This window comes from Camelus bactrianus, chromosome 23 (genome assembly GCF_048773025.1).
Source record: "Camelus bactrianus isolate YW-2024 breed Bactrian camel chromosome 23, ASM4877302v1, whole genome shotgun sequence".
Taxonomy (NCBI): domain Eukaryota; kingdom Metazoa; phylum Chordata; class Mammalia; order Artiodactyla; family Camelidae; genus Camelus; species Camelus bactrianus.
Window position 1 is genome coordinate 20430687 of NC_133561.1, and position 15063 is coordinate 20445749.

At 50.9% G+C, this 15063-nt stretch overlaps 1 protein-coding gene across 10 annotated transcripts in view; it reads right to left on the reverse strand.

Annotated features, from left to right (window-relative positions):
- SDCCAG8 (SHH signaling and ciliogenesis regulator SDCCAG8) overlaps window positions 1-15063 on the reverse strand; it is a 185805-nt gene that overhangs the window by 6868 nt on the left and 163874 nt on the right. For all 10 annotated transcript variants that reach the window (XM_074351768.1, XM_074351759.1, XM_045509440.2 and 7 more), the window contains one exon: window positions 4067-4193. In XM_074351768.1, coding sequence (XP_074207869.1) covers window positions 4067-4193 — 127 coding nt within the window. The remainder of the gene's footprint in view (window positions 1-4066; window positions 4194-15063) is intronic.

Below are 15063 nucleotides of genomic sequence, written 5' to 3' on the forward strand. Positions count from 1 at the left end.
GCTCCTCTGAGGGAGCCCAGCCGAGCGGCCCTCAGGGGAGCTCACATTTCTGAAGCCTCCCTTCCCTCTCCTTCTGGTCACAAACAGGCCTCTCCTCCCTGGGTCATCATCTGTGTCTTTGTTTCGTGTGCTTGTTTTCAGCTCTCTTCACGAGTCCTTTGGTATAACGAGATAATGTCCATGATTTTGAATATAATCACATATGGCTGCTGGATCCACGCACAAGTTTAAATCAAATTAGAAAGTGCATTCACTGCCAAAAATGCTCTGAAGTCATAGGGCCAACTGATTAATCACCAATAAGTCGGCTTCAGATGCTGTTTTCTAAACTGTAAAAGTGATGAAGGGACTCAAAAGGCAGCCTCCCCAGACTGAACCCTGAGGACAGACCCAAACAGCCTGCTGCGACAGAGGCTATCAGAAAGTGAAAATCAGCTGGAACCATATTCATTGCCAAATAAATACATAAACAAAGAAAAGAATCTTGATGTAAATGCCAGTCCTCTAAGTGGACAGTTAATTTCCATTCTTTCCTGTCTCTCAGATGCCATTCTCCCCAAGAAAAGACTCTTATTTCCTAACCAGCTGGCATCACCTTCCCGGCCAGATGTTAGCACCCCAGGCACTGGGTCACAGGCCTCTGACCCGGCTCCCAGCTGTCAGGCCTTGCCGAAACTCCTCTGGGACCCTTACCCTGGACACCACCCCCACCACTGCTGCCAGGGGCCGTCCTTCCCCAGCTGGGCCTGCCTCCTGAGAAGAAGTGAGTGCTGCTCCTCCCGGCTGAGCTCTCTAAGCGTCTCCTGTCCCTGGAGAGAACAGAGGGGACTCGTGTTTGGAGCAAGGCTGGGCCAGTGCTTTCATGTCTGTATCTCTATAAGAACCAGCAGAGCATTTCATGTTTTAAAAGCTCTTTTCTAGAAGGTTCCCCTCAAGAATGAAGCAGAATTCATAAAGACATCATTTATAATCAGTCCTAAACTAAGATCAAGTCCAAAAAGCAGCCTTGAGCTTGGCAATGAGCACCCCGAGCCACGCCCACTGGGTCCCTGCAGGGCTGGCCCGGCTCTCGCCAGACTGGCCACCACCGGACGGCTGCGTTTCAGGGCAAGACGGGAATTCTCACGGGCAAAAATGTCAGTGCGGCAGTTAGGCCTGGGACCAGCTCCCTGTGCCAGGCATGTTGTTGTGCATGTTTCAGAAGTTAAGCAGAAACAATTTGGAATAATGAACCCTTCTAAACAGACTAGATGTTTCCTGTCAGAGGCCACAGGCCAACCGGAGGCCGGCATCTGCTGCAGGGCCCAGGGCTCGTGCACAGGAGCGAACTGGGGGATGTGACTCAGCTTCAGAGCAGCTGCCCAGGCCAGAAAACAGCCATTCTCTTTTGAGAATTGGGTAGATGGGGTTTTTTGGGTTTGACATGCAGAATTAAGTTATTATGCTTAATTCATCCAGGCTGAGGAAACAGAGGCCTTTAGCTAAATCACCTCGAAACCAGAGATGAGCCACAGGACTCTCTCGGGTAAAGGGTGGGGTGGGGTGGGGTTGATGTGGCTGGTCACTCCGAAACTCGGGGGGGAAGCGCCCTCCAGACACCTGCTGGGGGCAAACCGCAGCCTCTCTCATCCCCAGGGCTCACTGGCAGCTAAACACACGGCTCATGTTTATTCCATGGCACGAGGAGGCCTAACGCCGCACGTGGGTGGAAAGAGCTGGCCTTCGGTTTAGATCTTTGGCCGAGAGCTTGCAAAACCGGGTCCCTGCCCCATCTTTGAACACTAGTATTTGCTACTGAAACCACTATTTCCTCTACCAAATTTTTCTCATAAGGTTCATATTAAAATAACTCCAAATGTCGTATCTGAATGTGAAAGATCCCTTTGGAGGTGAGCCAGATGGGCAAGTACCAGACAGCACAGGGTGGTCCAATCATTTCTCTTGTTCAGGCAAGGGAAGAAAGACCTGCTCGTTTTTCGGAAGAAGTTTGAGGTTTTAGAGTTTTTTTTTTTTTTTTTAATGCATTTTATAAAAATTTTGCAATTCATTTGGCAATTATCAGGGTTTTAAAGCCCTGGAAGAGGTTTCTAAGCGTCGATAACCCATGTTAAGATCTGAGTGGGATGTAAGGGAGGCAGATGGGGAGGTAAAAGGCAAAGCCCACAGGACAGTGATCTGGTCCAGGCTGGAGAGGAACCTGCCACGCGCTCAGAGCTCGTACAGAAGACTCTCCACAACCCGAGTCCTGGGTCGTTCTTGGCTCTTGGAGGCCAGGAGGTTCGCTTGTGCCATGAGCTGCAGTCCTTCCACCTGCCTGGATACCTGCTACCCTGATCTTTGGTTGGCACCACCCTGGACCCCTCCAAGGACCTGCCCGGACAGCTGGGTTCTGGTCTAGTTTAGGCTGCACCTGTGCACGTCCAAGGAGCTATGGGCACCACAGGGTGCGGCCCTCCCTGGGCTTCTCACAGGACCTTCTCCAGTTTGGAGAGGGAAGGAAAAGAAACACTGACATTTCTTTGGCCTGCAATATGCAAGAAATCCTGCCAGGTACCTCACAGCTGCCCCCACTGAACACTTCCAGTGTCCTTTGAGCTAGGTGGTAGAGCATCCACTGTGCACGTGTGGAAGCTGAGGCTTAGAAGAGACTTCAATGACTTGTTCAGGGCCTCACAACAGTGGTGCACCCTGGAATCATTCTCTGTTCTTTCTGCCTCTAAACATTTTCAGAGGTTTTCCAACCCTAGTGTCCTGCAGAATTATCCAAAGAGCTCGTTAAAATGCAGGTTCCTGGGCCCTGCTCCCAGAGATGCTGCCTTAGTGTTTGCAAGGAAAGGCCCTGGAATCCATGTTCCTTCATTTATTTGTTCACATGCATCCCAGATGACTATCTGACTGCAGGCTGTGGGGCTCATGCACCACCCGTCCCTGCGAGCAGCCTCAGAGGCCCTGGGGAGACAGACACGCAGGCGTGTCTCCATCCCTGGGCCTGAGCTCAGTGACTGGCACCTGGGGTTGCTCACTTCCTATTTGTGGAACAGAGGGTTTTGGTGGGCTGAGTGGGAAAAGCTGCTCAGAGGCTATTCATTTGGACACATGGTCATTTTGAAAACAGAATGAGAGACAGTTTCTCATTATTTTCATTTCCAGATACATTTTCTCTATTAATCATTCCAAACATTCACTGCAGGACGTCCCCCGGGCACTCATGGAGCACCTGGGTGCAATCCTAATTAGAGGCCAAGGCCACAGCCAGCCCATGGACCACCTCATTATCCTGACAAATTGCTTGAAGGGGCAAAAAACACAGCCCCTCTGATGGGAAGAGAAGCAATTTAGGGGGAAAAGTTTCATTCAATACTCCAAACTCACCTGGAGACTTCTTTCCTCCACCATCCCTGCTGGTGGCCCCAAACCTAACCTGAACAGGGAAAGCCTGGGTTGTGGAGTCAGACTTAGGCGCCATTTGCACTGTCCCTACCTGCTAGCGGTATATGCTTGTGTGAGCCTCAGTTTCCCTATCTGTAAAATGGAGACAGTAATCAATCTTGCAGACTTGTTCAAAGAAAGTTACTGCGTGTTATCTGTGTAACACCACTAGGCCCTCTGCAAGCACTCCAAGCCTTAGCTCAGTTGTCTATCAGCTGATTTAGAACAAGACTCCCGCATTCCTCTCACAATGACTCTCCTAACAGGAAGCGCCTCTTTCTTCAACCAGTTCAAACTGTACATGTCCTCCAGGGGCAGTTCAAAGCCAGCCTCCTCCAGAAGGCCCCCTGAGCACACCCCCGCTGCAGCGCCCGCGCAGTGCGGCTCAGCCCTCACTCCGTGTGGCTCACTGATTCACGCCTACTCTCCCGCACCAACGTGTGCTCCCTAAACAGGGAGCCTCTGTGTCCTCTGCTGCGCCCAGCACAGGCTTCAGGATTGCCCCCCCCCCAGCTTATTCGCTAACCACGGTGACCCTGGGGACTTTAGCCTCATAAGACGCGGCTCTGGGAAAGGAACAAGAAAAAGACCATGGGCACCCTGAGCATCAGGGTGGTGAGCCCGCCACGAACAGTACCTGCAGTCTCAGACGTCCCACCTCTTCCGACAGGCTCTGTCTCTCCAGCAGGAGCTGGTTCTGCCTGTTGAGGAGCTGCACCAGCTGCTGGGCGGTGGCCTGGCTGTGCTTTTCCAGCTGCTTTAGCCTGGAAAAAAGAAAACAAAAAACCATGGCAGTTTAGCGATGGGTCCTGAGAACTGGGGGCAGTCGGCATCAGAGAGCAGAGGGGCAGAACCTTCAGCCCTTTTGCCGTCTTCCATTGCTCTGTGTGCTGGAGGGAAGCTCCTGGCAGTGAGCTAGCAGCTGTAAGTCAGGGGGACCCTGAAGCGAGATTTGGTTTGGCTTGTGATGGGCCCTTGTGATGGAACACACTTGTTAAGTGAATGAAATTGTATCAGATGAGGATGGGAATTGGGGTCTCCTGGGTGAGCTGTCAATCAGCAAGCACAGGGAAGTTGGATAAGCTAAAGAAAAATGCAAACCTTAAACTTACAGAGGTCAGAGATGAAGGGCCTAAATGCCTCCATTGTTCAGCTGGAAACTTCTCTGGCCGGCTGGAGCAGACGGCCACCCCGGCTGGGGAAGTGGGCGAGGGAAGGCGGAAACACTGAACTAAGGGTTTTCCATTATTAATCACTCAGTCAATCACGAGCTCTGGCATCACTGACCAGATGTCTTTAAAGATCCTAAATTTGTCATTCTGCTGATGGGCTCTCCTCTCCAGAGCTGCTAATTCAAACTATCATCCTCATTTGTCCGTAGACGGCTTCCTACAGCCAGCAGCACACTCACCCGTGGAAATGTCGGCTTTGGATTCAATTTAGACTTGAACAACTACCCAGAACTGTTCTGGAAAGAAGCTGGATGTGTCACACGCCCTTCCTCAAGGTCCTCACAGACCAAAGCACCAGCAGTTCAATTAGGTTGTCTCCACAGGATTTTAAAAGTTCAAGATGCATTTCAAACTCCAGGCTACATGTTCCCAGTTGGAATCAAAAACCTCAAAGGCTGTTCTGCAGACAATGGGCTCAGCCTGCCCTCGGTTCAAGCTTTCCTGCCACCGTATTTCTGGCAGGTGCTGAGCACAAGTAACCACCTACAAGGACAGATTGAGGACTTCAGGACAGGTGGGCAGACGCCCTTAATACACATGATGCAGCTTCTGTAGACAGGTAAAACTGCACCCTGGGAAACCTAACAATGTTCCTCATGCTCTCCTCATATTCTTCTGGCAGCTGCAACCCTCCCCATTGCCCAGAGGGCACCTACCCCCTGGCTCTTCCCCTTCTTGACCAGGTTCAGTGTCTCCCTGGCCCCAAGCCTGGGCTGACCCACTCATCTGAGCAGCTACTCTGCCGCCTAGCTCCGGAGTGGGTACTGTTGGAGACGCAGAGATGTAGACAACAGCCTTTTTCCTTGAGAAACAGCCAATCTAAGGCTTTGATATTTAAATCAGACAGCTGAAAAACATCTTATTCGCAGTTGAGCTCCATGAACCATTAGGTGGTTTTCCCCCTCCAATCAAGGCCTGGGTGTGGAGAGCCCACAGGCTACGAGCTACTGAGGCGGTAGCCGACTGGCTTCGTGCTTGCTGGAAACAAATGGAACAGAAACATGTGATAAATAGATGTCACCATTAAGGCTAAAAAGCAAGAAGGTACCAGGAGGGGCCACCCTCCACATAGTCCCTTGCCCTGTGCTTTGATTAATGAGAAACGTTCCTGATAACTGATGGGTTCCGTGTGTATTTTGGGCTCCTTGAAAGAGATGGCTGCTTTATCCAGAGCCATGGGCTGAGCCAAAGCCTGTGCCCGCAGCACACAAGGCTGGCCGTGGGCTGGCCACACCGTCTCACCGCCAGAGAACCCTCCTTCAGTGGAGCCCTCAGCACCTAGATGAGGCTAAGCCGGGGGTGTTCTGCAAACTGGGCCTCAGGTCCCTGCACCCAGCCCCCAGCCAGACCAGATGAATCAAGTCCCCAGGTGTGAGCCCCGCATCAGAGCAGGAAACTAGCAGCCAAGCGTCTGCCGGCAGGAGCACCGCTGATACAGGAGCAAGTCACCAGGAGAGCCGTGTCTTCCCTTCGGAGGCTGAGGCCCGCTAAGAGCTAAGAAGAGCTAGGGAGGGTTTACTTCAACTCAGATCGAACACTCCGAGCAGTGCCTCTAAGGAGTGTTTTTCTCCTTTTAAAAATTATGCGCCCTCCTTTTTCAGAGTCAGCTTCTATTACGTCACTCCACGTGCAGCCATAAAGTCAATCCCAAGCTCAGAAAAGGTAAAAAAAGCCCAGGCTCACATTTGTCAAAAAAAACAAAAACAAAAACCTACAGCCCAGATTTTAGACAAAAGGGACTTAGGTAAGGAAATGGATTTCAAGGCAGCTCTGTCAACGTATATTGAATATTGGGAAAACAGATTTTTTTAAAAATTAAAAAGTTATTCTTTGGGACAGCCTTCCCCAGCCCACATCGTTCATGAATGTTCCATCACCATCTGAAGAGCTTCCTTGGGGTGTTCTACTGGCGTATAAATCGTCTCTTATTTTCCGTGCTGGGTATTGCTCTCATTTTTTTGTCCTTCTAAGTTCACATCTTCAGCCAACCCCAGCTGCGACTACCACCACCGACAACAGTTCGCACTTACTGAGCCTCTGAGCTGAGTCCTCCACACTGATCATCTAAGTCAAATTCACTACCATCCTAAGAAGTAGGTGCTTCCATCACCTTCCCATCTCACAGATGAGAAAACTGAAACTGAGGTCCAGTTAACTTGCACAAAGTCACACGAGAAGTCAGTGGTAGAGCATGGAGGCAACGCTAGACCATGTCCAGGTGTCCTGAACCACTACTGACGTTGGTTAACTCACTGGGTTAACTCAGCAAACCAACCAACCCCTGGTAAATGCCTCTCATAGGTTAAAAATTACAAAGGGTCCCTGCCCTCACGGGGCTCCCAGCTAACTGAGGAGACTAAAAGGCGCTGCACTGAGGGCACCAGCGAGGCATAAACGCACAGGGCCAGCAGGGCAAGTGCGAGGTCCTGGAAGGCTTGCGCTTTTTCAGGAAAGAGATCACTGTCACCGCCATCACCTGCCGAGCGCCTACCATGTGCCAAGTGCGTGCCACTTACTACCTTTTTAGTGCTCATGACAAGCCCACGAAACAGGAACTGTTATCCTCAGTTTAAGGATGAGGAAACTGACGCAGAGACAGAATAAACGACTAGTCCAAGGTCACCTGGCTGGCAAGCTGGGATGTGAAACGGCGAGTGGGTGTTGGTTTGGCAAGGGCCAGGGGCAGGGCCTTCTCAAGTGAGAGGTGGTCCTGTAAAGGCCGTGGTGTCTGGAAGCTTAGAGCTGTGCAGTGTGGCCCGACCAGAAGCTGCCGGCTGCTGGGAGGGAGCTGATGCTGGACCCAGGAAAGCTTTGGGCCAAACTCACAAATATGGGTGTTGTCCCTCAGGCAACGGCATTGCTATTCACCAAGAGAGGATGGGAGGAGGGACAGGCCCAGGGTAGAAGTTCTGGGGTCTGGGCCCACCCACCGGCCCAGCAGTCATGCGGCTTGGGGCCTAGGGAGGGTCAGGCCAGGTCCCCAGCTGTGCTGGCCAAACCTGCTGAGAGGCGAGGCCATGAACATCGCGCAAGATTCATGCAGGAAAGCCTGGGAGAGATTTTCGAGTTTGTTAAAAATACAGACATTCAGGCTGCCCACAACCCACTGGCCAGTAACCTGTGCTGCGGTGAGAGGGAATAAGGCCAGGCCAGGCCTTGGGGAAAGCCGTGTGGAAAGGCTGGCCGAGGGCGGGAAGCCAGAAGACACCGCACTGAGCCGGATGACCAGATGACCCGGAGGGAGGGAGGAAGGCTGGGAGAAAGGGGAGGCTTGCAGGAGGAGAGGGCGGCTTGTGGGAGCGAGAGCAAGCCGGCCTGCCCTTCCGTAGGGAGGTGTGGTGGAAGCCGATTACAGGGGACGGGAGAGGGGAGACTGTCCTGGAGAGGGGCTTGGCTGAGCACAAGGTGGTGAGAATGTGTGTGGAGGCTGGAAAGACTTGACCCCGAGGGCAGGAGGCCCTGGAGGAGGGAAGGGAAATCTTCAAGGCAAAGATAGGTGGGCTTCCAGAGGGAAGGCACGTGGGCAGCAGGCAGGGGCCTCCTCCCGGAGGCAGAGGGAAGGCAGGCGAGGTGAGCCTGAGGCTGGGCGAGCTCCCGCCCAGCAGCCTCCTCACTCTGCCCCAGGTGGAGGGCACGAAGTTTGCTGAGAAAGAAGCAGTGCGACAGGCTGCAGAGCAGAGCTGCTCTGAAGGGTGAGGGTGCTGGTGAGGGTGCTGGCCCGGGGCAGGGACACGAGGTCCAGCTGAAGGGATGCCTTCTCAGGCGGACACAGGCATCCTGACCTGCCTTCTGGATGACCTCACCCCTTCTGGAATCCGGCCCCTGCAAGGCCTGGATCAGTGGCCGGTCGCCTGCCTTCCAGCCCCCCAGACGCCCAGACGACCTTCTGCTCCTTCCACCTATGACCCTGGCGGTGCCCTGTGCCAGGAGCGTGACTCCTCTTGATCTCACAGGGCTGGCAGTGACTTGTTTTCAATGTTCAGGTCTCGACATCATTGTCCTCCTAAGAGGCTGCAATTTCTTGTTTTGTCTGGGCTCTTTGTTTTGAGCCATTTCCTCTACAAGGCGTGAAGTAATTAAAGGAGAGAGTGGGGCTGCTCTCAGCCGACCAAACCAGAGGTGGAGCCTTTCAGGCAGCAACCCCTCCTGTAAGGAGCCCGACAGCCTGCAAAGCACACAGAGGCCCCGCACAGCAGCAAAGAGAGATGGCATCACTGGATCTCAGACCTCAATCTCTAATTTGGACGTTCCTTTCCCAAGGCCTACGCCTCATCTCCGAAACAGGCAGGTATCCCATCCTCTCACAGAGACCCCCAGGACATCTCGCACTCCACACCGCACTGTCCCAGCACCCGGGGAGCTGAGGCCAAGCCAGGCCCCAGGAGGGGTAGGAGGCCATCCCTCCCCACGGAGCACTGGTGCGCCCCTGCCCTCACAGGTGGGTGGGGTCAGCCAGACCCCAAGGAAGGACAATTACAGACCACTCTGCACCCAAGCTGGGGTCACCATCCTGATCGCAGGGACAGGGCCTATTTCCATTTCCTTAAGGACCTGCCACCACTGGGCAGACTGGGGCCTCTCAGAGAAGAGCCGCTGCACCATGCTGGCGCAGAGTGGTCAGCTGGGCTCGCCTGCGCAAAGGCTCCCCAGGAATTACAGGCCGGTAGGGGCAGCGGTTACCACGGGAACAAGCAGGCCCAGGTTTCTGAAGCCCAGGACGCAGATAAAGCTAAAGGAGACTGAGACCTGGGCTGGGCCCAAGCACGTCTCTATTGGCCCAACAGTGATCTCTCCGCCACACCCCACGTGCACGATCAGAACCAACATTTTTTTTTAAAAAATATGCAAGACTTCAAGCTAAGATGGAGCAAGTGGTGAGATACAAAACAACTTCACGGAGCTGAGTGGGCTGGGGAAAATGTCTTATGCAAAACAGAAGCAGCGCAAGCTGCCAGCTCTGGTCCTAGGCTTCAGATACTCATTTGCTATGAATACTGTGAAAGCAAGTGAATACATATATTTAAATTTTGTATGTTGTATGTGATACATACAAAATATATGCAGTGTCTAAATAAGTTATGAGGCATAATAATCAAATGAACACTTGTGAACCCAATGCCAGTACCGCGGGGCCATTCCTAGCATTTCTCTCCAACCCAGCCTCCTCCTTACTCCAGAGGCGGCCAGGACGCTCATGCATATATGGCTTTTGATCTAAGGTTTTAGTTTCACTCAACATTTCACCTGGGAGCTTCCTACAAACTACTGTGAGTGATTTTTTTTTTTTTTTTTTTTTTCCTGGTGGTGGTGGTGGCAGTAAAATGGTTTTTGTCCTGAAATGTGTTGATGACAAAGCCCCTTCCTTTGGCCACTGCCTACAGTAAAGACTTTCCTTCCCCTTGCTAGATAAGCGTTCTCTCAACACTCGCACCCACAACTTCCCTGGGAGAGGGGGGCCTCCTCATGGAAATGGAGGACATTTTTCAGCCAACGTCTGGATCTAAAAGGTGCAAATATGGTGACTCTGAAACACACACTCAGTTCCCTACTACTCCCAGGAGAGTGCTCTGATATTTACTGACGTTTACCAAGGACCAGGGAGTACTGTAGGCATTTTACATTCATTAACTCAATTAATCCTCATGACAATACTACACAGTACGTATTGTTATCATCCGCATTTTGTGCCTGAGAAAAGCAAGGCACAGAGAAGTTAGTCACTTGCCCACGTTCAGACAACCAGAAGGGGGAGAGCCAGGATTAACAAGCCACAAATGGCCAGCTCCTCCCTCTGTATCTCCTCGCAGGGGCAGGACCACCCCCGGTCACCTTTCTCCGAATCCTTCTTTCCTCCTCCCCCTCCGTCCACATGGCTCAGACTCCAGCTTATGGAGACCCAGCCCCTAAACCTTCTAAACCCGTTCTATCCTGCGCACCCCACCGGAGCACCCATCCACGTTATTATGGTCATTGTCAGTCCGCCTCTCCCAGGGAACAATGGCCTTTAAGGACGGGAATGGGATCTTGTTCAGCTTTCCATCTGCAGCACTTAGCGAGGTGCTGGGTGCATGCGTCAGCATGAGGGAAACACTCACAGTGGATAATACTCACACCCAATAGAAGACTTACCATTTCATCTATAGTGTAAGTAGGCCTTAATACATAATAACTTTGTTCCCGAGAGAACATATAAATGAAATAATTGTAAGTATGCAACTGACATTTGTAACTTAATTAAAAGAATCCTAGGAGCGATGAATGAGTGCTGGACTTGGGAACAGGAGGCATAGGTTCAAAATCCTATCCCAAACTGCCTATTTCACATGAGCAAGAGGCTTGATCTCTGTCAATCTCAGGTCCTCCACTTGAAAAACTGAGCACAGAACACTTCCTGACCTCCTGAAGCAGAAACCCTGGGGGTGTGGCCAAGTGGTATATATTTGTAATAAATCCTCTAACTGATTCTGATGAATTCTGAAGTTTAAGAATCACTGGTATGCTATATTCACAATATCAATTACACATTCACAGTGAGTTCTTCAGGAGAATTTTTTTTTTTTTTTTTGCATGGCTCCAATTTTGACCATCAAAACAGCCAACTGTCTAAAGAAAAATTATTCTAAGTTTTGGAGTCAGTCATAAAAACTTCAGCAAACTGTGTGATCACTGGGAATCTCAGTTTTCTCCCATGTGTAAGGACAAGGTAAGCTAGAAGCTGGTCAGCAAACTTCACATCACAGGCCAAGCCCAGCCTCGGCCACTGCCTGTTGCTGTACAATCTGTGAGTTAAGAATGTCTTTTGTATTTTTAAATGACTGAAAAAAATCAAAAGAAAAATAATGTTTTGTGATGTGAACATTCTATGAAATTCAACTTGTAATGCCCCTAAATAAACTTTCACTGACACACAGCCACTCTCATCCATTCACGCGGTGTCTGTGACGGCTTGTGCCCTGCAGCAGGGGAACTGGGAGCTGCAGCAGACAACATGGGGCCACAGGGCCTAAAATATTTATTACTTGACCCTAGAGAAAAAACGTATGCCAGCCTCTGGGCTAAAAGATGACGAAGTTCTCTCCTAGATCCAAACTTCTACAATACTATGACTTTACAGAACTTTACTACGCTCTTATCTACAAACACGTCCCCCGCTAAACAGTCGTAACAATACGCCTAGGTTGCCCACGTTGACGTCTGGGAAACCCAATGACCCTAATTATTGCTGTAGGTAATTAATTTTGGTGAATAAGCCATATCAATTTCAAGTTGTACACTTTGCTCCAATGCTTAAAAATCGCTGCTGCATTTTGCGAAATCCCATCTCATTAATGTGGTCATACAGGATCAGCGAGAATGAGCCACGTGCTCAGGAATGTGCAACACATTGTAGCTGGTTACCCTCACTTAGAAAATTAAGGCAAGTTTCAATGGTTAGTTTACTGTTCAAATTTCCTTTGCCCAAATCCACGCTATTTAATAACGATTTCAATGGAGTAATTTATTCCAAGTGTGTATGTAATTCTGGGGAGCGTTTACATTTCCAACAAAGAGAATTCACATTCCTCTACTGCCCCTTTCATTTTTCATTCTCTCAAATTTCCAAGGAGTCTTGGCTGCCTTCGGAGTGGAGCAGGGCTGCTTAGGGGCAGAGATGGGGGAAGGACCCCTGCTCTTCTCTTCAAAAGGATCAGGTCATGTTAGAGCTGAGAGGCACCTCAGAGGTCATGCAGTACAGGCCATTATGGTGAATCTGTGGCCCAGAGAGTACAAGTGACTTGTCCAAGGTCACACAGCCTGTCTGTGGTAAATCTAGGACTGAAATCCAAGACTCTTGGCTCCAAATCCAGTGCTCTGCCTGACCTCTATTCCCTACTAAAAATAAGAATTTTAGGCAAGGACCTTGTGAAAGGTAGCACACTGGGCAAAGGACTGGGAAAGGGCTGACCTTTGCCTCCCAGAGTCGGGAAGAAGGAGGCAATCCCCAGCTCCGGGATCAGTGAAGAGGACCAGTCTTGGTTTTGCTGTACTTTTTGAACTTCCACTCTAATGCAGACTGATCGTTCTGTGAAGGACAATCAAAATGCTGTTGCACCGCCTGATTGCTATCAAAGTTTCTAAACGCTCTCGACCTCTGTTCTTACCTTGTCCCCCACCTGGGAGGACTCCTCAGTGGAAACCATACGACCTAGTTACAGACTGGCATTGGCATGAAGGATGCAGGACTGAGAGGCCAGAAACTCTAAAACCAGCTTGGGAAACCTGCTGCCAGTGGCCCCACTGCCACAGCATCCTCTGTGAGCACAGCGAGCACCCCGAGGGACCAGGTGGCACCCTGAAGCCCCCGACGATGTCGCCCAGCCTTTGCTGGACCAACAGCTTAACACAGAGCCGCCTCTGGAAACGAGGCACAGTTAGGAACACCTTGGATCACTTAGGAACACCTGCCACATCGCTACCTTGCAATCTTAAAGGGCACGTAGACCCGACCGGGCTGAGCTTGTAACTCTGTTGGAGGGCTAGGCACGAATAAAGGATCCACCCCATGAAACAGTGGAGGTGAGAGCCGACAGGGCAAGAATCTTAGACTCTGAAGAACCTGGGAGACCATTTGCCTTAAGCCCCAGTTACCCTTAACCAGCTCTTTTTAAAGCAAAAGCAGAGTCATAGTGAGCACAGCCCCACTGTGCAAAGGAAAACAGGACAGAGGAATGAAAACCATTGAAAATCACCACCTTTGCAGAGTAGAATCCAGGTCACATCTGGCTCCAGGCCACTCAGAAGTCCTAGCAGAAAAGTCCACACTGCTTCTCCTGCCACACCCCGACTAAATGTAAGCCTGGGCACCCTCTTTTCAAAAATGGGTTATTTGGAAATAATTTCATACTTATAAAAACTTGCACAGTGTGGCGTTTTCAGGAAGATCCTATTCTGAGGAGGTCCTCCTGGGGCTTCAAAGACTCAAACCCTCTGGGAGGGTCCTGGGGTGTCCCAGGTTCCACACTGCAGTGAGATTCCTTCTAGTTCCTTCCTGTTTGACCATCCCCATCCTTGAGGTAGTCAAATTGGTCACAGAGGTGTGATGAAATGAGTGAACCCACGGCGGCTAAGTAGCCAGATTCAGTCACTACGGTGGGCTTACGGGCACACATTTAATTAGGTTTTAATGCAAGTAATTTGATAACTACTCCTGGCCATCCACTCCAGAACTGTCAATGCTGAAAGCTTTTTTATTTAGCTCCTCTTCTGTCTATATGAAGGCAGCTTCCCCGCTGACCCTTATCAAAGAACCCCATCTGCTGGTTGCCACGGTAACTGGAGGCGACCAATTGAGCTGAACAGAGTGACTCAAATAAAATCTGCAGCCAAAGGAATTCTGCTAAGAGTAATAAATCATTTAGTAAAAGGGGATCCTCCACACAGTGATGAGTGCTGGGATAATACGATTGCATAACTCTTCCAGCTAGAAGGTCCATGGCAGATCAGAGCGATTAGGCCTGCCCGAGGGCTCATTTGGTTTTTAGTGGGCTCTGACAGCAGAAAAGTCAGCTCCTGCCCATTTACGTGGCATCGGGGAGGGGGAGAAGGAACCAGATGAATCAATTGTTTAATGTTTGGGCTGCACAATTCCTAATTTCAAGAAATGGCAAGAGAACCAGTCTAGACTTCTAACACTCTCACTCTACTTACATTTTTAAGTAGCACAAGTAAGCAAAATGCCCCATGTAGCCCCGGAAACCACTGTGGCCTTGAGGAAGGTGGCAAAGAGAACAAATATGAAGACTGTTTTGAAATAAAAAATGTCTAGCACCATCTCTTTGTCATCAAGCAACTTTTAGGTGCTCCAAGGAGAAACCATCTAAGTGCACAAAACATAGTCAGGGAGATGGGGTCCAACTCAGAGGGCTGGTGGTCTCAGAGAGGGTCAGGCTCTGAATAAGAGGGGCAGAAAAGGAAGGAAAGAGAGGCCCTCAGGGGGCTGCTCTGGGTGACAGGAGGCAGCACACTGCAGGCCCCCGGCAGTGGGCTCACACTGTCCTAGAGCCCCTCACAGCACAGGACACAGTTCCCAGTCATGGCCCCCGCGCCCAGTGAGCACCTGCTGTGTGGACCAAGAATCCCCTGCAGACAACAGTGCCCAGATTTTATGGGAAAAACCCAGACATGCGCCATCGTCATATAGCATTTAACCTGTCTGTGGCAGTTCCTCAGTGGTTGTGATGGGAGAGGCAAGGTCCAGCGCACTGGAAACAACTGCCCTGAGAGCCAGTGACAACAGGGATGAGGGGCTACAGGACACAGAGGCAACGGGGCTGTAAGCTGGGGTCGGGGCTGGGAGGGTCAGGGGGGCTGCAGCCCATTACCAGGCGTACAAGCAGGAGATTGACACCTTCCCCACCCGGAC